Source organism: Varanus komodoensis, unplaced genomic scaffold (assembly GCF_004798865.1).
Source record: "Varanus komodoensis strain SLA01 unplaced genomic scaffold, ASM479886v1 scaffold192, whole genome shotgun sequence".
NCBI lineage: Eukaryota > Metazoa > Chordata > Lepidosauria > Squamata > Varanidae > Varanus > Varanus komodoensis.
In genome coordinates this window covers 43,303-63,412 of record NW_025335557.1, presented here as the reverse complement: position 1 = coordinate 63,412, position 20,110 = coordinate 43,303, and the positions used below count along the sequence as shown (strand labels likewise).

The 20,110-nt window shown below is 63.6% G+C and overlaps 3 protein-coding genes across 4 annotated transcripts in view; 1 reads left to right on the top strand and 2 right to left on the bottom strand.

Annotated features, from left to right (window-relative positions):
• The window catches only part of ILK (integrin linked kinase), an 18,133-nt gene extending 5,608 nt beyond the window's left edge, over nucleotides 1–12,525 (bottom strand). Inside the window, exons 1-3 of the mRNA XM_044428150.1 lie at nucleotides 12,519–12,525; nucleotides 10,893–10,899; nucleotides 10,542–10,546 (exon numbers count right to left, since the gene is read on the bottom strand). The gene's annotated coding sequence lies outside the window, so the exon portion shown is untranslated. The remainder of the gene's footprint in view (nucleotides 1–10,541; nucleotides 10,547–10,892; nucleotides 10,900–12,518) is intronic.
• On the top strand, nucleotides 183–7,002 carry LOC123022452 (F-box/WD repeat-containing protein 7-like). Of its 2 annotated transcripts, none has more exons than XM_044428147.1 (11): nucleotides 183–329; nucleotides 1,165–1,247; nucleotides 1,382–1,520; nucleotides 3,057–3,338; nucleotides 3,818–3,941; nucleotides 4,027–4,163; nucleotides 5,087–5,200; nucleotides 5,286–5,467; nucleotides 5,561–5,786; nucleotides 5,873–6,083; nucleotides 6,582–7,002. In XM_044428147.1, exons 2-11 carry the CDS (start codon nucleotides 1,165–1,167, stop codon nucleotides 6,848–6,850), a joined length of 1,767 nt encoding a protein of 588 aa, XP_044284082.1. In that variant the 5' UTR covers nucleotides 183–329; the 3' UTR covers nucleotides 6,851–7,002. The 2 variants fall into 2 exon arrangements, with proteins under 2 accessions (XP_044284082.1, XP_044284084.1); XM_044428149.1 differs by having other exon boundaries at nucleotides 192–329; nucleotides 3,204–3,338.
• DNHD1 (dynein heavy chain domain 1) overlaps nucleotides 7,140–20,110 on the bottom strand; it is a 56,209-nt gene continuing 43,238 nt past the window's right edge. Inside the window, 15 exon segments of the mRNA XM_044428146.1 lie at nucleotides 7,140–7,484; nucleotides 7,564–8,291; nucleotides 8,366–8,518; nucleotides 8,619–8,710; nucleotides 10,884–11,085; nucleotides 11,257–11,332; nucleotides 11,439–11,624; nucleotides 11,714–12,679; nucleotides 12,772–12,950; nucleotides 15,082–15,309; nucleotides 15,438–15,584; nucleotides 15,664–16,105; nucleotides 16,188–16,619; nucleotides 18,380–18,562; nucleotides 18,748–18,897. Coding sequence (XP_044284081.1) covers nucleotides 7,140–7,484; nucleotides 7,564–8,291; nucleotides 8,366–8,518; nucleotides 8,619–8,710; nucleotides 10,884–11,085; nucleotides 11,257–11,332; nucleotides 11,439–11,624; nucleotides 11,714–12,679; nucleotides 12,772–12,950; nucleotides 15,082–15,309; nucleotides 15,438–15,584; nucleotides 15,664–16,105; nucleotides 16,188–16,619; nucleotides 18,380–18,562; nucleotides 18,748–18,897 — 4,509 coding nt within the window.

Sequence of the window (20,110 nt, the reverse complement as noted above, 5' to 3'; positions counted from 1 at the left end):
GCCCGGGGCAGCCCGGCAGGAGGGGGGCGGCCCCGGGCAGCCCGCCAGGCGGTGATTCTCTCGCGCGCCCTTCGCAGGCGGCGGAGGCGGAGGGCGAGCCGGCGCCCGCGCGGGGCCCCTGGGAGACGCGCGGCGCGGCCGAGCCCGGCAGGGGCGCCGAGCGCGCGCAGCGCCCGGTGTCCGAGGATGAGGAGAGCGGCGGCGGCAGCAGCAGCGGCGGCGAGGAGGGCGGCGGCGGGCTCTCCTTCTACTACACGGTGGACGAGCGCTGGATCGACTACCTGGAGCGCACCGAAGGAGGCGGCCTGATCCGCCACGCTCGGCCCAAGGTGAGGCGGCCGCGGGGGGTGGCGCGGCTGCTGCCTGGGCTCTGTTGCGCCGGGGCAGCAGCGGAGGCGCTGCGCTTCCGAGTTGCTGTGGCTTGTGCTGCTGTGCAGGCCGCCGCAGCTCCCGGTTCAGCCTGTGGGCGGCCACACCGCCATGGCCGGGGCCCAGCCGGATGGCCTTTGGGTTGCCTCCTTCCTCTGCGCAACCTCACTGGCCCTCAGGGTCCCGGAGGGCACTGGCCAATGCTGTCTCCCAGGAGGCTGTTGTGGCCACGATGCACTCTGCCGCAGTTGGGCAGCCTCACTCGTGGGACTCGTGGTTTGGATTGGCATTCCGTGCAACAGATCGTCTCCTGGTGGGAACTTGACGAAGGCAGGAAATGCAGCCCCAGCTGCCCCAAGGAGAAGGGCAGGCTGTCAGAGCATCTGGAGGTCGTGCCAGAGCAGGGCCTTCTGTTCCCACAGTGGGCAGCCAGTGGCTAACAGGAAGCCCGTGGCAGGGCAAGAGTGCCATAGTGTGCCCCACCTGCGGTCCTCAGCACCTGGTGCAGGTAGGCATGCTGCCCCTGATGCTGGCAGCAGTGCGTGGCCATCAGGGTTAGTGGCCACGGAATGCCTTCTTCACCAGGTGCTTGTCCGTGCCCTTGTAAAACCATCCGACGTGGTGGCCATCGCTGCATCTTGTGGCGGCAGGTTTACCCCTTGTTCCTGTTGGCCTGCTGAACTAGTTATGACATAGGGTGTTCAGGTGCATTGCCCTGCCCGGTCTCACCTGAGCTGAAGCCCTTTCTGACCTGGCATGACCCCTGCCCGGCCCACGGGCTTTTTCGTGCTGCAGATGAAGCGGAAGTCAGAGAATGGCCTGGACGGCAGAGCGCAGTCCCCTGGCAAAAAGCTGTGCAGAGGTCCTGAAAGGGGCAGGTAAGGCACTTGTGGGAGTGGCTGCATGGTACCATGTGCAGGTGGGAACTGTGGCTTGACCAGCTGATTCTCGCCAGGTAAGATGCTGTGCTGCCCAGCTTCCCTGCCTCTCAGTGCCTCTGTTTCCCGCCTAGGATGCTGGCCCCCTGCGTCGCTAGTCCCACTGCCACTTTTGGAGACTTGCGGAATGCCAAGGCAGGTCAGGCACGCTGTCGTCACGTCCCCTCTGTTACCCCACCCCCTGAGCTGCAGGACTGGCTGCGGACTTTCCAGGTGAGTGGCCAGGTATTAGCAGGAAGGAGATGCTGCTCGGAGTGTGGCTGCTCTGGCTCTGCCTTGAGGCCGCAGCCACCTGATGCAGAGCGAGGCCCGTTGGCTCCCACACCACGCTCCCTCTTCGCACTCGGGTAGCTAGTGGAGCGCAGGGCTGGAAAGCGCTCGCGCAGGCTTGCAGTTCTGGCAGATTCCGTTTCGTGCTGCGTTCGCTTCTCCTTTGTTCACTGCTGCTTTGAATTTTAGCGTAGACTTTAAGAATCTGAGTGGGCTGTTTTGATAATTCAGGATAATTGGATAGGTTTTCACAATGCTGGTTGAGAAACTGATAAGCTTCAGGGTAGCTCAGTGTGCTGCCTAATGCATTTGGGCTTGGTGGACGGACTGCAAACAGAAGGTAACTGTCAGTGGGGAGTCAGCAGGATGGCAAGTGGAGATCCCCAGGGCCGTTTTGGGACTGATTCCGTTTGACCTTTTCATCAGTGACCTGGAGGGAGGGAGAACCAGTCTGCTGACCAAATTCACAGATGGTACCAAAGTGGGGGCAGTGGCTGCAACGGAGGAGCAGGCGCTCCAGATTAGGGCTGGGTCATCAACAGCAAGCTAAGTGTGAGCCAGCAGCTGGTCAAAAGGGTGAACGCCACCCTGGGATGTATAGCTGTGGGGTTTGCTTTATTCTGCTTGCTTATTGTAAGCTGTTCCGGGACGTTCCGTAGGGGACGGGCTAGAAAAGCTTTGACTAAATAAATAAACGGCCAGAGGTGAGGCTTGCAGAGTGAGAGAAGTGCTGGTGCTGCTCTGCAAGACTCTGATGCGCCCCCAGCTGGAGTGCTGCACCCAGTACTGGGCTCCGCGGTACGAGAGGGACCCCGCAAGGCCGGGGGCACAAGGATGGTAGCTGAATGGGGGCGGTGTGAGGTTGAGGGAACTGCGATTTTTCAGCTTGGAGAGGAGGAGACTCTGAAGGGATCTTATAGTGACTTACGGGTATGCGAAGGGGTGTCATGGTGGAGGGCCGCGAGTTGTTCTCCCCTGTGGTGGAGGAAAGGATGCGATTCAATGGGGCAAAGAACCGGGTTTTAGGATGGATGCCAGGAATTGCTTCCAGCACTCCATTCACATGACGGCAAAGCAGCTGCCCAGAGGATCCCTCCAGCAGGACGGGTGCAAGAGCTCCTTCCACCCACAAGGGCTTCTTGGTGACTGGCATATGCAGGGATGCTGCCTTTAGTTAGTAAAGGGGGGCGCAGATGGCCAACAAGGCCGGTGGCCACGGATGGCCTTCTGCTGCAGGAATTTGTCCACTCCCCTTTTAAAGCCACTTGGATTGGCAGCCACTGCCAATTTTGCAGAAGGAATGCCCTTATTTATCTATGTGCCAGGCAAAGAAGTTTTTCCTTCGATCTGTTCTGAATCTCTCCCCAGTCAGCTGCACGGGCGACCTCTTTGCATCAGAGTCTCTCCCTCTCCGTTTCCACACAATACATAATTCTAAACTGCTTCATCGTGTCTCTTCTTGCTCACCGGTTTTCTAAGCTGCAGGATCTTAGCTGTTGTCACTGTCGCTTGGGTCACTTTGTGCCCTTCCTTGTGGTCTTGGATCAGCCCAAGACAGGCAGGGGCCTGTTGGCTAAATGGGGCCTGTGGCTCACGCCGTCCCCACTCCGTGGCTCCTTCCCGCAGCACTGGAGCGGCCCGGAAAAGCTGCTGGCCCTGGATGAGCTCATCGACCGCTGCGAGCCGCCCCAGATCAAGCACATGATGCAGGTGATCGAGCCCCAGTTCCAGCGTGACTTCATTTCGCTTCTGCCCAAGGAGGTGAGTGTTTCTGAGGCAGGGCAGCTGGGCAGGGACGGAGCGAGTTGGGGAAGCGCTGCTGGGGTCTTCGCAGCGGGGGTGGTACTAGTTAGAAGTATCAAGGGTTGAATCCAGTGCTAGTCGGACTTCGGGTAGACTCCTCGAAATAAATGGGGTTTAAGTTAGACTGGCCTTGGATGCAGCTTCAAGAAGACTAAGTTGGGGTCTTGGAAGGGGAAGAAAGGGGAATTGCCACGTTTGGCGGTGGTTTGCTGGGCAGGACCTGCTGCTCCCCGGTGGCTCTGGGGCCGGAGGCTGCCGGGCTGGCTTGGGCTGGCTCCCTGGCCCAGCCGGGCTCTCCTGTGGCCGCTTGCTCTACCCGGGATGCTGCACCGCGCTGGTCCAGCCCGTCGGGGAGAGGACTCTCGGCCAGCGCTTCGTGCCGCCGCCGTGTGGAGCGGCAGGGCAGCAGAGAGTCGGGTCTCGTGCTCGTTTTGCAGCTCGCGCTCTACGTGCTCTCCTTCCTGGAGCCACGCGACCTGCTGCGCGCCGCCCAGACCTGTCGCTACTGGCGCATCCTGGCAGAGGATAACCTGCTCTGGCGGGAGAAGTGCCGCGACGTAGGTGAGGCCCAGCAGCTGCCCTCCCCGGCTTCCCAGGCCTCCGCCGTGTGCTCCCAGCCCACTTGTGCTCCTTCCTGCCTCCGCAGGCATTGAAGAGCCCCTGAGCCTTCGCAAGCGCCGGCTGCTCAGTCCGGGCTTCATGTACAGCCCCTGGAAACTGGCCTTCTTGCGACAGCACCGCATTGACATGAACTGGCGCAGTGGGGATGCTCGCCCCCCCAAGGTACGGGACCTGGGCTTCTCCTATGCTGCATGCCCAGCCTCACGAGCCTCTGTCCTCCTTCAGAATACTCTGGTCAAGGATCACACTTGGAAGGTGCCAGTGAGACTGAAGCAAGAGCAAAGGTCTCTTTTGCTAGAATCGATTGTGCAACCAACTGATAGGGGGCTGCTCTGGGGTTAGGATCATAGAAGAGCAGAGTGGGAAGGGGCCAGAAAGCCACTGGGTCCCACCCTCCCGCTCAGAGGACTGTTGCCTTCCTCCACCCTCTGCTCAGACCTCGGTTCGTGCTCACCCGGCCTGGCAAGGTCAGTGTGACAGCGGGCAACAAAACATTCAGGACTCCAGTGCAGTCCCTACTAGGGAGCCGTGGGCGCGGCAGCCCAAGCGTTGGCGAGCACGTTGGCGATCCAGCTCGAGCCTCGGCCCAGCTGTGCCGCTCACAGTGTGGCTTTGGGCCACTCACTGGCTCTCAGCCCCGCCTGCCCCACAGCCTTGTTACTGTGAGGATAAAACGGAGAGAGAAGAACCTTGGGGTCACTCCAGGGTCCTTGGAAAAGCAAGAAGGGTGCTGTATAAATGGGGTGTGAGAAGAGTTGTGTTTCTGCACCTCCCAATGGCAGGAGGCCTCTGAGCAGGCTCCTGCTGGGCCACTGCCAGTGCGCCCGGTCCCACAGAGGGGCCCTGCCAGCGATCCCCATGCAGCAGCTCAGGCAGATCCGACTCAGAACCGGCATAGACCGGGGGAGCTGCTGTGGCTGCCTCTGCGCCAGTGCGCTCAGGTCGCTGTGGAGCGCCTGAGCTGGCGGGCATCCGCCCTCCTCTCGCTTGGAGCCTGAACCGACCCGTTGCTGCGGCTTCACAGAAAGCCAACGGGAGCTGCTCGCGGTGGCCGAGCTCACTGCCGAGGCCTCTTTCCGGTGCAGGTCCTGAAGGGCCACGATGACCACGTGATCACCTGCCTCCAGTTCTGTGGCAACCGCATCGTGAGTGGCTCGGATGACAACACGCTCAAGGTCTGGTCAGCCGTGACCGGCGAGGTGAGTCCCCGCCTGCCGGGGCTGGCTGTGCCGGGGCGCCCCTCCCTGCTGCTCTGAGCCACCTCCTCTTCCTCTTCCCCCGCAGTGCGTGCAGACCCTGGTGGGGCACACGGGTGGGGTCTGGTCGTCGCAGATGAGGGGCAACATCGTGATCAGCGGCTCCACCGACCGGACATTGAAGGTGTGGGATGCCGACACAGGCGACTGTGTGCACACGCTGCATGGGCACACGTCCACCGTGCGCTGCATGCACCTTCACGGCACCAGGTGCGTGCGGGCGGGCGGGCGGGCAGGTCGCGCCTCGGGGGAGCCTCCCTGGCGCTCTACGGAAGGCCAGACGAGCCGCTTCTCTCCCTGCAGGGTGGTGAGCGGCTCGCGGGACGCCACGCTGCGCCTGTGGGACATCGAGACGGGGCAGTGCCTGCACGTGCTGATGGGCCACGTGGCTGCCGTGCGCTGCGTCCAGTACGACGGGCGCAAGGTGGTGAGCGGCGCGTACGACTACACCGTGAAGGTCTGGGACCCCGAGACGGAGAGCTGCATCCACACCTTGCAGGGCCACAGCAACCGTGTCTACTCCCTGCAGGTGAGCCTGGGAGCCCCGGCCCCGGCCCCGGCCCCCGGCCCCGGCGTGGCTCCCGCTCAGTCCCCCTGCTCGTTCTTGTCGTGCAGTTCGACGGCACCCACATCGTGAGCGGCTCCCTGGACACGTCGATCCGCGTCTGGGATGCTGACAGCGGCAACTGCCTGCACACGCTGATGGGGCACCAGTCCCTGACCAGCGGCATGGAGCTGCGCGACAACATCCTGGTCTCTGGCAACGCGGACTCCACGGTCAAGATCTGGGATATCAAGACGGGCCAGTGCCTGCAAACGCTGCAAGGTACGGCCAGCACCATCCGGGGGCGGTGGCTGTGCCAGGCTGGGGGGGCTTGGCTGTGGCAGCACCGCTTCTGTCCAGCCCTGGGGGAGCAGGCGGGGCCAGGACAGGGCGAGGCAGCCAAAGCGCACAAGGGGCTTGGCGAGCACCCAGAGATGTGGGGAGGCTGAGCGTGCCAGCCCGGAGCGAGTGGGCGAGCTGTGGCTGGGCTTCCCAAAGGGGAGGTCTTGGAGCCCGACCCGCTCGCCGATGCACAGCGTGCGAGAGGCGGGCGCTCGGGGCTGCCACCAGTGCTGCCATTACGGGACGGAGCCAGGGTGGCTGTTGCTCCGGCTGCTCTTCGATGAGCCCGTGCCGGGCGGTGGCTGAACGGGATTCAGGCCCTGCCTTGTCCCCCCAGCCAGCACACATCCTCGGGCAGCGCTGTGGGAGCCAGCCCTTGCACGAGCGCGCTGGGGCTGATGGGAGGGGCTGACGCCTGCCCTTCCCCCTCTGCTGCAGGGCCCAGCAAGCACCAGAGCGCCGTCACCTGCCTCCAGTTCAGCTCCAAGTTCGTGGTGACCAGCTCGGACGATGGCACCGTCAAGCTGTGGGACCTGAAGACGGGAGAATTTGTGCGCAACTTGGTGGCTCTGGAAAGCGGGGGCAGCGGGGGGGTGGTCTGGCGCATCCGGGCCTCCAGCACGAAGCTGGTGTGTGCGGTGGGCAGCCGCAATGGGACTGAGGAGACCAAACTGCTGGTGCTGGACTTCGATGTGGACCTGAAATGATGGGGCCGGCTGGCTGAGGCGCCTGCGGGCCGGGCGGCGCCTGCCGAGCACCTTATTTATCGCTGGACGGGCAGGGCCCCGAGCGGCTGGAAGACGAGTGGCACACCGGGGGGTGCTTTTGTACAGTCACAATACATGGCTTTATTTCCGTACTGGCCTCTGGCTGTGTCTGCCCTGTGCATGAGCCCCTCCTGCTTGGGGGGCAGGCAGACTGCCTCGGCTGCGCACGCCGGCGGGCCCCTCGGGGGGTGGGCACAGGCGTAAGCCCAGTTCTCCCTGAGGTTGCCTTTCAGCACAGGAGGCTGACAGCGTGCACCCGCTGCTGGGCACACAGCTCGAGGGACATCTTGGAAGGGAGGGCCAGGCGCAGGAGGACGCGGTTGCTGCTGAGGGACACGTGCTCATCGGGAGCCCCCACGTACACGGGGCACTCGTAGCGGGGCAGGCCAGGGCCTGGCGGCCAGGGCCGGCGGCTGGCTTGGATCCAGACCGTGGGCAGCTTGCAAGGCTGGGCCGAGAGGGTCTCCTGAAGGTAGCCACCATGAGCATTCCACGTGGCGTGGCGCAGCTCCAGGCCACTCAGGTAGATGCCCTGGTCGGGGGCGCTGGTGGGGGGCAGCACCCCAGGCAGCACCTGGAGAGCCAAATGACAGGTGGGGCGTCAGGGGCCGGCGTGGGAGACACCCGTGCCCCCGAGGCTGCTCTGCTCCTACCTGCTGCTCCAGCTGGTAGCTGTCCAGCGCCTGCTTCTCCGCCCGGGCCTTCTCTTGCAGCAGGGCCAGGAAGAGGCGCTGCGGGTGGTGGAAGGCCGCCAGGCGGTAGGAGACCACCGGTGGCCCCCCAACGGAGCCCAGGTACAGGCAGAGGAGCTGGCAGCGCTGCCGCAGGCTCTCCAGCCAGGCCGGCAGGCTCTGAGGGCCGGTGGGGGTGTGGGGCAGCCAGGGGCGCGGCAGGTGGCCCCGCCGCAGGTCCTGCAGAACGGTGCCGCAGCGGCGCGTGGGGCAAAAGCCTCCCTGCAGGCGGCTGTGCGCACACCGCAGGTCGCTAGCCAGCTGCTTCAGGATGGCCAGGAAGCGGCCGCCCTCCTCCAGTAGGAAGCGCTGCAGGGGCCGGGGCCTGGGCCGGGGCTGCCCCTGGGGCAGGGGGGCCCGGCCTCCTGCCTCCCAGCCACTCTGCTCCAGCTGCCCCTGCAGCGCCTGCACCAGGCCCAGCCCCTCCTGCACCAGCCGCTCCAGAGCATCCTGCTGCTGGGCGGCCCAGGAGCCCCGCGGCTGCCAGAGGCCCTGGGACCTGTGCAGGGCGCCAAGCAGGGCCCGGCTGCGGCGGGCCAGCGCCTCCTGCTGCAGCTCCGCACTCAGGCCCACCCAGGTCAGCTCCGTGGGGCTGGGCAGCTGCGCGATGCGGGCCAGGACTTCCGCCGCCGCCTCTTCTTCCGAGAGCCCTGGGACGGGGAGAGAGGGTCAGGCCATGCCCTGCGGCACACCCCCCCTCCCCCCGGCCTCCGCCGCTGCTCACCAGGTCTGGGGCCACTGGCCACCAGGGCCAGGAGGCTCTGGAGGCCCGTTTCCTGCCGCAGGTGTGACGCCGGGCCCAGGCACTGCCGACACAAGCTCTGCACGGCCTGGGCATCTCCCTCATCCAGGACGTGGCCCCCAAAGAGGATGGTCCCTGCGGGGGGTGGAGAGGCGGGTGGCAGCTCTTTGCACGCTCTGGAGCGGGGGCACACGCACGGGCCGCCTGCCACAGCTGCCTCTGCCCCCTTTCCCACCTGCCAGCTCCTGCAGGGCTCCCTCAGGCGTGTCCGGCAGCCGGCTCAGTTTCTCTTGCATCTTCAGCCCTGCTAGCAAGTCCTCGTGGCTCCTGGCCGGGCAGGACAAAAGGGAACTTGCTGCGGGACCCTTCTGGCAGGAGAGGTGCAGGAGGCGGCAGCGCGCTGGCCCTTTTCTCTGCCCACCGCAGTGGCAGGCGCCATGCTTCCTGCGCAGCATGGGGCCTGCTCATGTTGCCCTCAGCCCGCCGCTTGCATTCAGTGGGAGCCCAGCCTCTCCCAGCTCAAGCCGCTTCGTCGCGCCTGGAGTAGGCGGTTGGAAGCCTAATACCTACGGGGCGGTGCTTCACCGCCATTCCTGGGCTGGCCACTCCGGGGCAGCTGACGCTGTGCCCGCTGGCCTAGAGAGCCCCAGAACGCCCGCTCCACCGCTTCCAGACGCCCGTGTCTGTCGCGTGAGCAGCAGAGTGCTGGTTCACTGGCTGCACATGCACTGTGGGTCCCGGGTTCAGTCCATGGCCTCTCCAAATGGGTCTAGAGAGCTGCCCAGATTGGGAGAACTGTTGCCCATGGGTGCCGCCGGCCCTGCACCTGGATGCCTAGCGGGGTGGCTCCGCAGGGTGACTCAGGGCACCCGGCAATCCAGGGGAAGGCAGTGGCTCCGGTGGCCACTGGGCACACGCCTCTTTGAGGGTGCCGAGCCCCTTGCAGGAGGCGGGAGGCTCCTCAGGAGGGCTGGGTCTCCGCCAGCTCACCGGCCTGTCCTACCATGGCGGGGGCAGCAGCGCCGGGATGCCGCGCTGGTGCCAAGCTACTGGAAAATGAGTGAGGGAGGCAGCCAGAGGGGTCTGGGGGAGGTGGGCCTGCCGAGCCCATCATCCACCCCTCACAGAGTCCGGCTGCTCGCACCTGGGGACCTCGGGCAAGAGAGGGACCCGGCCATTCCCCTTCCTCAGCAACGGGCACCCAGAGGCAGGTGCTTGCCAAAAAGGCCCTGTGAGGCCACTTCAGGCTGCTGGCAGCACCTCCCTGGAGCGCTCAGGGTACTGGGGGGGCCTCTGGGGACCTCTGGCATGAAAGGCGGGAGTGGGACCTCCAGGAGGAAGCCAAGCGGTCTCATGCCGGGGCTCCATCGCACGCCGCGCGACGCCAACTCCGCCTGGGCCGCCACCCTTGTTGGCGCTCTCGACTACGGGCTGACCATGCGAGCATAGCCTTCGGCGAGCACAGAGGCCTCGTGCTGCAACACGGGATCAGGATCCACGCAGCCTGTCTGGCACGGATCTTGTCTGCTGGGACTCTTCCAGTATCTTGGATCCGGCCAGAATGGGCCTGGAACCCTCTGCATGGAGGGGTGCTGGGCCCACCTGTCGCCTCAGTCCAGCCTCCGCAGCGGCCTGCTGCTCAGGTGATGAGCCCCTTGCGGCACTGCCCAGCCGGGTCATGGGAGGGAGATCCCACGGCCGGCGAGAGTAGAGTGGGCGCAGGGTGTGACCCTGCAGGTCTCCCGGCGGCGCTTCTTTTGCCTACAGCCCTCCACTCCACTGGGGAACCCCCCCCCCCAGGTGCTCCTCCAGAGCTGCCTTGCCCTCCCCCCGAGACAGACAGGAACGTCCACCTTCCGCCCAAAGTCGGCTGGCTTTGGTGCCTCGTGCAACACGTGTCTGGGAAGACGGGACTCAAAACCACAGCTCTGCAGCCCCACTCCTTGAATGGCAGAGCACGGCTGCTGCTTGCCTCAGACACTTCCATCAGAGCCATGCCGCCGACTTGCAGTGGGCCCCGCACAATGTCCCACCCCTTGCACGCTGAGCTGCTCTTCATGACGGCAGTGGCTTCCCTTGCGGAGGCCCTCCATCCCGTTGGTCATCCCTCAGTCTTCGGGCTGTGACTTTCCCCAGCACAGGGTCTTCTCCAGGGAACCTTGCCTTCCCACGAAATGTCCAAAGCAGGGTGGGCTCCGCTTTGTCATCTCTGATCCAGGGCCCAGTCTCTGACTCCGATTCCGTGAGCCAGCCGGCCCCTTGGCCGCCCTTTCGCACAGCACCAGGCAGCCCAACTGTGCGGGCTCGAGAGAGGAAAGGGTTCTGTTTGGCACAGCAGGGCCACACAGAAGCCTTCCTGCCCTGGCTAGTTAGTGGCTAACAGCCCTCCTGGTTGGCGCTTGAATTCCCTACCGCCAGTGAGCCAAGCAGGAGCCGGAGCCAGACCTGGAGCAGGAAGGGCAGCTCTCCCACGGCACCGGGCACAGCCGACTGCACTCACCAGAGGTACGGGGCAGCTTGGGTCCCCGGGGCGCAGGCCTGTCGGTACAGCAGGGCCCCGTACAAGGCCAGCAGGGGCAGCCCCTGCTCCGTGTCCAGGTTCACGGCCTGCCCCTGCAGCTGCTGGTGGGTGTGGGCGAGGATACCCTTCAGTTCCAGCGGCATCTCGCAGAAAAGGGTCGTGGCGTTGCGGCGCACCAGCCCTGTGGGCAGAGACACGCACATGTCAGCGGGGGCCCTGGAGGCGGGCGGGGGGGCAGCCAGGTCCTAGAGGAGTCCTGGGGAGCAGGGTCAGGCCACGTGCTCAAGGGGGGGGGCCACCCTGCCGGGGCGATGCAGGGAGGTCGAGGCCTCCTGTGGGGCTGGGACTGTACCTGGCACGGACTCGGGGGCGTCCGCTGCTGTGACGAGCCAGAGGCGAAACTTGGGGTGGATCTCCAGGGCTGCCCGCTCCGCTTCGTCTGTGCAGGAGGACAGGGGGCTTTCTGCACGCGGGGCAGGCTGGGGGCTCCCCCGGCCTCTCGGCAACGGTGTGTCGGAGAGCTTGGGGCTCCACGGCGGCCTCACCTGCTGGGGCGCCGAGCAGCAGCTGCAGCTGCGCAAGCACGTCGGGGTCCCAGCTCCTCTGCAAGTGGCAGTTGTCCAGGACCAGCCACTTGCCCTTCTTGGCGCAGAGTGGCAGCGTCCTCCACACGCGCCTGGCCGCGTCCTGGGTGCCGAAGGAGACGACCACCACCCTACCCTGCGGGTGTGGGACAGCTGCTCTCAGCCTCTGGGGGAGGTGCGTGACCCAGCTGCTTGGGGACGGCCCCCCACCCGTGCCTGACTCACGGCCCGTCCGCGCTGGGCAGCCATCTGCTGGATCCAGAGAAGTGGATGCGTGAAGGAACCCGGAGCCCCGGCGGCGGGTGTGAGGAAGACGACCGGCCTGTTGGCGCGGCTGTAGGCATTGGGGTTGGAGGCCGTCATCTCTTCCGTGAGGGACCAGCCCAGCAAGCAGGTGGTCAGGTCCGCCATCACGCTGCTCATGGCGCCGGGGCGCATGATGCGCCAGAGAATGGCACGCTGGAACAGGCCGAGGTGGCTGTGGCTGGGGCACAAGGCCAGCCCCACCACGGTGGAGGGCAGGCGGAAGTACTCCTGCCATTGCACGGCCCGCGAGGCCAGTGAGGCCGGCAGCCCCTGGAAGCCAGGAAGGCCCTCCAGCAGGACACACTCCCGCCAGGCCTCCTCCGGCACCCAGCTGGGCCGGGGCGCCCCGGCCTCCGGCGGCAGGAGGGCCTGGGCTGCGGGCTCCTGCAAGCCCCGGCAGAAGGCCAGCCACTCCGGCGGGCTGACGGCGCCCCCCACCCGCAGCGTGGCCAGGGCCGCGAGGAAGACGTAGAGCAGGCGGTCCAGCTCCCGCAAGCAGGGCAGCGCCTGGGCGACCAGCTGCTGCAGCACGGCCCGGCCCAGCTCCAGGAGGCGGGTCTCCAGCGCCTCCTGCTTGCTGCTTTCCTGGCGCTTGGCGGAGAGCAGGGCCTGCCGCACCCGGTGGACACACGCCTCGGTGGGGAAGTGGTACAGCGGGTGGAGGCGGGCCACCTGCTGCAGCGCCCGGTGCAGCGCCGCGCCCAGGCGGGCCACCTGCCGGTACTTGTCGCACAGCGCCGCCTGGTCCTGGTGCTGGGAGAGCATGTGCTGGTGGGTGGCCCGCAGGGCTCGGATCTGCGTCTGCAGCAGCCTCATCATGGGCATGAAGTTCTCCTCCTCCAGCAGGGACCGCTGCGGCTGGGAGATCAGGTCCACCAGCTCCTCCTGCAGGCCAGGGCAAGGGCGAGAGGCAGGCTGCTGCTGCGGGGCGGGGCGGGGGCGGGGCGGGGGGCGTGCTGCTGAGGGGGAAGCCTTACCTCCGTGGCTTCCAGTTTGCCCTCCAGCTGCAGGACTCCCAGGTGCAGAGCCTGCCGGTTCTTCAGGACCTCCCGGCGCTCGACACGCACCACCTCAACCAGCAGCAGGTCCTCCAGGGCCCCTTGGCTGAGGCTGAGGTCAATCACGTTCAGGCTCTTCAGAAGTGTGTGGCCGACCTCTGCAAAGCAGGCGAGAGGGGCACGGAGTGGGGCACTGGCGCGGACCCCCTGCTGGCACGAGTCGCTCGCAGAGGGGAGCCACGGCCCCGTCTTGAGTGTGTGACAGTGCACGGGCCATTTTCCAAGGCAGCCCTCCACGGAGTGCACTGCAGAGGTTCCCGGCGCGTGGATGACCCGCTCGGCGCCGTTCGTTCAAGTAGGAACACGGCGGGGGAATCGGCCGGAGCCGGTGGAAGGTGCCCCGGGCCACTGAGCTGGCCTGAGCAGCAAGCGGCAAGTCGGAGCTCCCCCACGCTAGGAGCCCTGCCTTTCCCAAACAGAAATCGGACGACAAGGGCAACCCTGCCTAGTGCCTCGGCCTAAGGATATTTAGTTCTACACCCTCATTTGCTGTTACCATCGCACAGTTGCTTGAATATGAGATTTATTATATTTCTAAATCGTGGAGCAAATCCTATTAATTCTATTAACACTTTTATTGTTGTCCATTCTGCACAATCAAAATCTTAAAAATATCTAATGCTATTATACCAGCTTTTAATTTTTTGTATAGTTATAGAACTGCTAGCAAATCAAATTAGGAATGTATAAAAATTTAATAAAAATACAGTATTTTAGAATAAAATTAACTTATTTGCAGATAGAAACAGAGCGAGTCAGAAGGAACCTCCGGGCCATCTAGTCTGACCCCGGCTCCAGCCAGCTCCACTCATGACAAACCTGCCATGTGCATGTCCAGCCTATCCGTGAACACCCTTGGGGCTTCAGCCACCTACCATGGAAGCCTATCCCAGGTCCTAGGGGCCCTAACCATCAGGAAGAACTCTGTGGCATCCACCTTGGAACTTGCTTCCCTGAGCGTTGCTCTGTGGGAGCGTGTCCTGCCCTCCTCTCCTCTGCAAGGGAGAACAGGTCTCTACCCACCTCCATGTGACACTGAATCTCCCCTTCTCCAGGCTGAGACACCAGAAAAGATGACGTTTGGTTTATTGGACGCACCAGGTATGTTGCTGCCCACTTGACGATTTCTATGGGCTGTCCTGAGGACAGCGGGACACCGTGGAATCCCAGAGCATCTCCAAGCCGGTCAGCGGGGCAGGGAAGCAGCCGCTGAAGGGCTTCAGCCGACTGGCTTGGCATAATTCGTTTCACGAAATGACCGTAAGGCTCCAAACCAGCACAGCCTTTCAGGAACTGGCAGTAACTCTAGGCCGGCCAAGCTCAGACTGTCCTCTTCGCTTGTGCTGCCAGATCCTGATCCCCAGCTCCGTGATACGAAAAGGAGGCGCTCTCCAATTGGAGCCAGGGCCACTCTGGGACACCCATCTCGAGGCCGAGCAGGACTGCCGGAACACCAGCTGCGCCCGTTCCTAGAGGATGGGGCTGCGTCCACACCTCCTTTCTGGACTCCCAAATGCCATCCTCGTGGGAAAGCCTCTGGACACAGAGTGCTTGCAGCCCTCCGACAGGATCATAGGAAGGGGCAGTCATCTTGGTGAAAGGAAAGGCTGCCACTCTGGAGAGGGCACGACCTCTTCTCGGTCACCCCAGAGGGCAGGGCACAGAAGGACAGGCTCCAGGGCAGGAAGCCAGGCTCTGGCTGGCTTTCAGGAAGATCACCTGACTGTCAGAGCAGTCTGGCAATGGAACCCCCACCCCAGAGAGGTGCTGGGCTCTCCCACACTGGAGTGCCGAAGAGGCAGCTGGCCAGCTACAAGCCCGGGCCACCTTAACTGGGCTCCAGGGGGTGGGCTTGCTGGCCCTGCAGCTCCCCCCAGCTCTGCTCTTCTAGCAGATGGCTGTTGAGCTGCATTTCAAGTGCCTGTGATGGGAAGAGCCCATGACCGCCCCCCCCCCCCAGTCACTGTTCCAGGTAGCTGATGTGCACGAGAGCCGCAGGGACGGCCAGCAGCTCGTCTCTCTCTCCTCCAGCCCTGCCAGGGGGCTCCACGGTTCTGCTCCTCCTAGGGAGCTCCCACCCTCCAGGCCACGCCACACCAGGCACAATGGCTGAGGCCAGGGACAGGCAGACCTGATGGCTGCTCCCACCTCCCCAGAGCCAGCCGAACCCGGGGGCACCGCGTTGGAGCCAGGGCCTTGGAACAAGTGGCACGGGCCTCTGCCCCTTACCTGCAGCAAACGCCTCAAGAGGCAATTCCGTGCACAGGTAGAGCTGGAAGGAGGGGGACACCAGCACCTCCTCCTCTTTGCTCTCCTCTCCCGCTGCCTCCTCCTCCTCGGACTTGCAGAGCAGGATGGTACCCTCTGCTCCCCGGAAGGTCTCCTTCTGCATCAGCTGCTCGAGCGCTGGGCACCAGGGGACGTTCTTTTCGAAGTCCATCAAGAGCACGGGGGAGCCTGCGAGCGGGCAGAGGCTGAGCTGTGCCGTAGCCGCGGACCTGCCTGCTGCAGCCGGGCTCTCCTCCCCCGGCCCAGCTCCCCTCCTGCCAGGCCTTGCAGAGTGTCGGGCGCCAGTCCCCGCTTACCAGCACTGGCTGCACGCCTGAGTTTCTGCTCCAGGTCAGGGGCTGCGAGCGACAGGATCTCAAGCATGTCTTCCGGTATCTCATCACAGACGCCCTGCTCCACCATATCTGGTACCAGGTCCGAGAGGATGTAGGCTTGCGATTCCTCTGCAAAGCACGACTACTAGGAGGCTGCCCCGAGGCAGAGCCCGTGCAGGCCCCGCAGCCGCTTCCTCTCCTCACTTACCGTCTTCTAAGGCTGGAGCCATGAGCAGCCAGGTGAGTGCCTGCCTGTCTGGGTCCACCAAGAGAGGCCAGCGGTGGGCCTCTGCATGAGTCCTGGAGCGCAGGATCATGGCAGCCAGCCGGCTCTCGGGATCCCTGGGCTTGTGGACACGGTCCCAGAGGCGCTGCTCTTGAGCCGAGCTGAGCAAGGAGACCAGGTTCAGGGGCTTCTGGAAGAGCAGCAGCGGGGGGCCGGTGGAGGCGGAGCTGGGCCAGGGGCAGCTGTTCTGCAGCAGCTGGCCGACGTCATCTGGGCCCAGGGAGACGCGGGCCCCGTCACACACGGCCTGCCACTTCTCCAGCAGCTCCCCCCGCCGGGCGGGCGGGAAGGGGCCCAGGTATGTGAGGACAGCCGCGCAGAGCAGCGCGTCGCCATGCGCCGTGCGGTGCCGGTGCTCCAGGTCCTGTGGAAGGAGGGAAACGCTGCAGGGTGCCGAGCCTGGCTCACAGCAGGGGGCCCGGTGCGGGGCCCCTCCTGGCCAGTACCTTGGCGAGCTCCGTCCAGGTCGCCAAATGCTCCGCCACAGAGCTCTCCACCGTGGCGGCTTCCTCCTTGGCCTGTAGGGACTGCGTGAGCTGGCGCAGCAGCTTCTCCTGGCGCTCCTGCTTCAGCGTCAGCTCCCGGATCCGGGCCTGGGTGGCGTTCCTCAGGTACTCGGCGTGCAGGCGCCGGTTGCCCAGGTTCAGTTTCTCCGAGTGGATCTGGTCATCACACTGCTGCACCTGCAGCATGGCTGGCTGCCAGTCCTGCAGCGCCCAGTGGTACCAGTAGACGGCCGAGACCCACTGGCAGAGCGCTGCAGCGGCTTGGCTGGCTTTCTTCACGGAGGCCGCAGAGAAGCCCTGGTCACACACGACCTGGCCCAGGGCCCTGAACAGCTCCGGGGAGAGGCGGTCCTTGGGGTAGAAGATCAGCTCCTGGAGTGGGAGACCAGCAGAGGGCGCAGTGAGCGGGGCCACTCACTCCGCTGGCTCCCCAGGAAGCTCCGCCCGACGGCGGGAATCCTGCTTCTTGCGCGTGCGCTGCGGCTGCCCGTCTCCAAGTGCCAGGACCTGGGCAGCTCTGGGGCTCCTCGTGCTGGCCGAACGCCAGAACAGCGCTGGTCGCTGCAGGACGGGTCCCAGACTGGCCCCAGCTGCCAGGCCCTTGCCAGCACCCTCCGGGAGCCCTGCAGGAAGCGCCGTCTCCAAAGCGCTCTCCCTCCAGAAGCTGCCCGAGCAACACTGGACTCCAGTGCCCTGGTGCTCTTGCGGTGCTCGGCTCGTGCTCCTGCTCCAAGATACCACCCCTCCGTGCCGCCTCCCTGAGGCTGAACACGCCTGGCCCTCCATCTTCCTTCACAGGGCCTTGTCTCCATCCCTGCTGCCCTCCTCTGTATCCTGTCTAGTTCTTCTGCATCTTTTAAAAACTTAGCTGCCCAGAAGTGGACACGGGACTCCAGGTGTGGCCTGACTAGAGAGGACTATAGTTGACCTAGCACATCACACGCTTTGGAAGAGATGCTTCTGTTAATGCAGCCCCAGGCAGCAGCAGCACAATCCAGCCACCAACCGGTTCTGGATCCCTGGATAATACGAACCTTCCTGATCCCGTGGAAAGGAACTCTGTTCAGCATGCTTCTGCCCCCCCGCCACCCCCCGAGTATGAGACTGATTGCCAAGATCAGAAGGGACAGAACTCACTGCCCCTTTAGCAGCTGCATCACACTGTCGACTTGTACTCAGCTTGTGATTTACGACTGTTTCAAGATCCTTCTCGTTTGCAGCATTGGGCGACGCATCCTCCATCCTGTAATGGTGCATTTGCCTTTTTCCTTGGTACAGAACTTGGCATTTCTCCCCACTGAATTTCATTCTGTGGTTTTCACCTGCACACTCCAACCCATCAAGATCATGCTCAATCTTCTGTCTTCCAGGGTATTAGCTACGCCACCCGGTTGTGTGTCATCTGCAAATCTGAGCCTTGGTCCCTGCACTCCTTCACCCAAGTCATGAGCAAAAGCGCTGGAGAGCGCTGGGGCCAGGACTGGACCCTGCGGTACCCACCAGTTTCTCTCCCCACTTTGAGAAGGTGCCTTTGATGAGCGCTCTGTGAGGGTGATTCTGCAGCCACCCAGCAACTGTGGATCCCCCGGCAGCTGTTCCGTGGAGCTCACTAGCTGGTTTGCTAATCAGGATGCCGTGGGGCACTTGGTCAAAGGCCTTGCTGAGGACAAGGCAGGTGATGTCCACAGCACCCACCGTCCATTGGGGAGGGTGCACAATCAAAGCATGAGATCAGATTCGCCTGGCGGGATTTGTTCTTGAGGAATTCATGTTAACTGCGTACGTTGTGCCGAAGGGGTTTTGCATGCCGATGGTGCTTTCCCAAGGCTCCCGCTGCTGCCCGCCTGCTTCGAGCGGTGCTGCTTTGCTGTTTACTGTGCACGAACTGCGCGCTCTGCGGCTGGCAGTGGCGCCTTCGCGAGGCACTTTCCCAGAATGCAGCAGGCTGCTTCTGCTCCCGCCTCTGCTGAGCCCCCAGGAACCTTCGGAGGGGTTCGTGTGTGGCTGCGCCACGTGGGAGGGCCTCTTTTCCTTCAGCCCCGGGACCAAGTTGCTGCCAGGAAGGAGGGAAGGGGCAGAGTGCGAACTGGACGTGGAAGGGGCCCGCTGGGCCGCAGAGGAGCTGGGCTCACCTGGAAGAAGTCCTCCCTGTTGAGGAGCAGCTTTGCCTGCTCCCAGCCCGGCCCCTGATGGAACATCATGCAGAGCGCGTCGGTCACCCGGAGCACGGCGAGGGGCGGCTGGCGGTAGCTGCGCAGTTCCTCGATGTCCTGCACGCGCAACGTCGCTAGCGCGGCCTTGTAATCGTTGCTCACCTGAGGAGAGGGGCAGTGCCAGGTGAGTCCCCCCCACCCCGCAGATCACTGGTGGGCGGATGGGGCCGCATTCCCCAGGCCGCAGCCAGGCCGTTGCCACCTCGGGTGGAACCTCGGCCGCCGCCAGTTGCCCGGCCGGAGCAGGCTGCCAGGACCTCTCCAGCTCCCCGGCCTGCAGCCGCTACCTTCTTCATGGCCAGCTCCTTCCCCTTTTCCAGCTCATCCCTCTCCTTGGTGAGGGCATCGATGCGCGCCTCGAACAGCTGGCACTCGGCCTCCTGCTGCCGCAGCACCTCCCGCTCCCGCTCCACCTCGCGCTGGCTCTGCGCCACTTGCTGCAAAGGAGGACAGAGGAGGAGGGAGCCACAGGGTCAATCGCGCTTGAGACACCAGGCAGCCGTGTGTCTGTGAGAGAGCAGGGCTGATGGGGCTGGGCTCTCGTGAAGAGGAGTGCTTGTAATCTTTGCTTCCAGCCACAGGCCTGAGAAAAAGCATCCTCCAGCTCCGCAGTTCTGCACTGGAGGGAAGCTGCCTCCTGCTGCATGGAGCGGAGTTGGTGGAGGGCGGAGGAAATGTGGGGAAGGGGCCAACAACTCTCCCGCATCACCAAAGGTCCAGTCCTCATCAGCAACCCCCACTGGAATTTAAAGTAAAACAAAAACAAAAAACTGTGTCAAATCATAAAAGGAAAAATCAAAGCACAACATTTTGAACTTGAGGATGAAGATGAAATAAAATGCACAGCAAAAAATAAAATTAAATATAATTTTTTAAAATTTATATTTATGCTGCCCTTTCACTGAGGCTCTCTGAGCACTAAAAAAAAGTTAAAAAGGTACACACACACACACACACACACACTAATTAATTAGTTTTAAAAGACCCACTATCATATTAGCAATTCCCATTGCTATAATTCAGTACAGAAGCATAGCAGTGGCACAGAATAAAATGGAATATGTAAAAACAGAAGGTGGTCTTGTTGACAGCCCTGAGGAATGGCAGGGGCAGGATGGGAGCAGGGGAGGGGCTAGGGGCCAGGGGCCGAGCAGGGGATGCCTGCTTTTGGGGCACCTGCCCTGTCATGGCCCCCCATTTGCAAAACCAGCAGCCATCAGGTAAGCGTGCCCAGCATGGCTGCCTCCAAGGCCGGCTGCTGAGGGAGGGGCACCAGCCCCCTTCCAGGACACTCCAAAGATGCGGTGAGTGGGCGGGCAGTGCGGCCACCTGGAGGGAGCCTGCAGCAGCCTCAGCAACTGCCGTGCAGAGGCGGACAGCAGCCAAGGCCCACAGAGCATCTCTGCCTGCAGCAGCTGCTCCTTCCTCTGGGCTCTGCAGCAGAAACGTGGAAACGAAATGGATGAAAATGTAGTGCTTTGGTTCCTATGATGAGTCAGGAACCAGCCATGTGAGGCGGTGGCCAAGAGGGCGAACGCCACCTTTGGTTGCATAGGCAGAAGTGTGGCTTCCAGATCGAGAGAGGTGTTACTGCCACTCTATATGACTCTGGTGCCCCCGCAACTGGAGTATTGTGCTCAGTTTTGGGCC

Coding starts and splice junctions, on each gene's coding strand:
- LOC123022452 (XM_044428147.1), top strand. CDS start 1,165: ATGAAGCGGAAGTCAGAGAATGGCCTGGACGGCAGAGCGCAGTCCCCT. Junction 1,248..1,381: donor AGAGGTCCTGAAAGGGGCAG/GTAAGGCACTTG, acceptor TTTCCCGCCTAG/GATGCTGGCCCCCTGCGTCG. Junction 4,164..5,086: donor GGGATGCTCGCCCCCCCAAG/GTACGGGACCTG, acceptor TTTCCGGTGCAG/GTCCTGAAGGGCCACGATGA.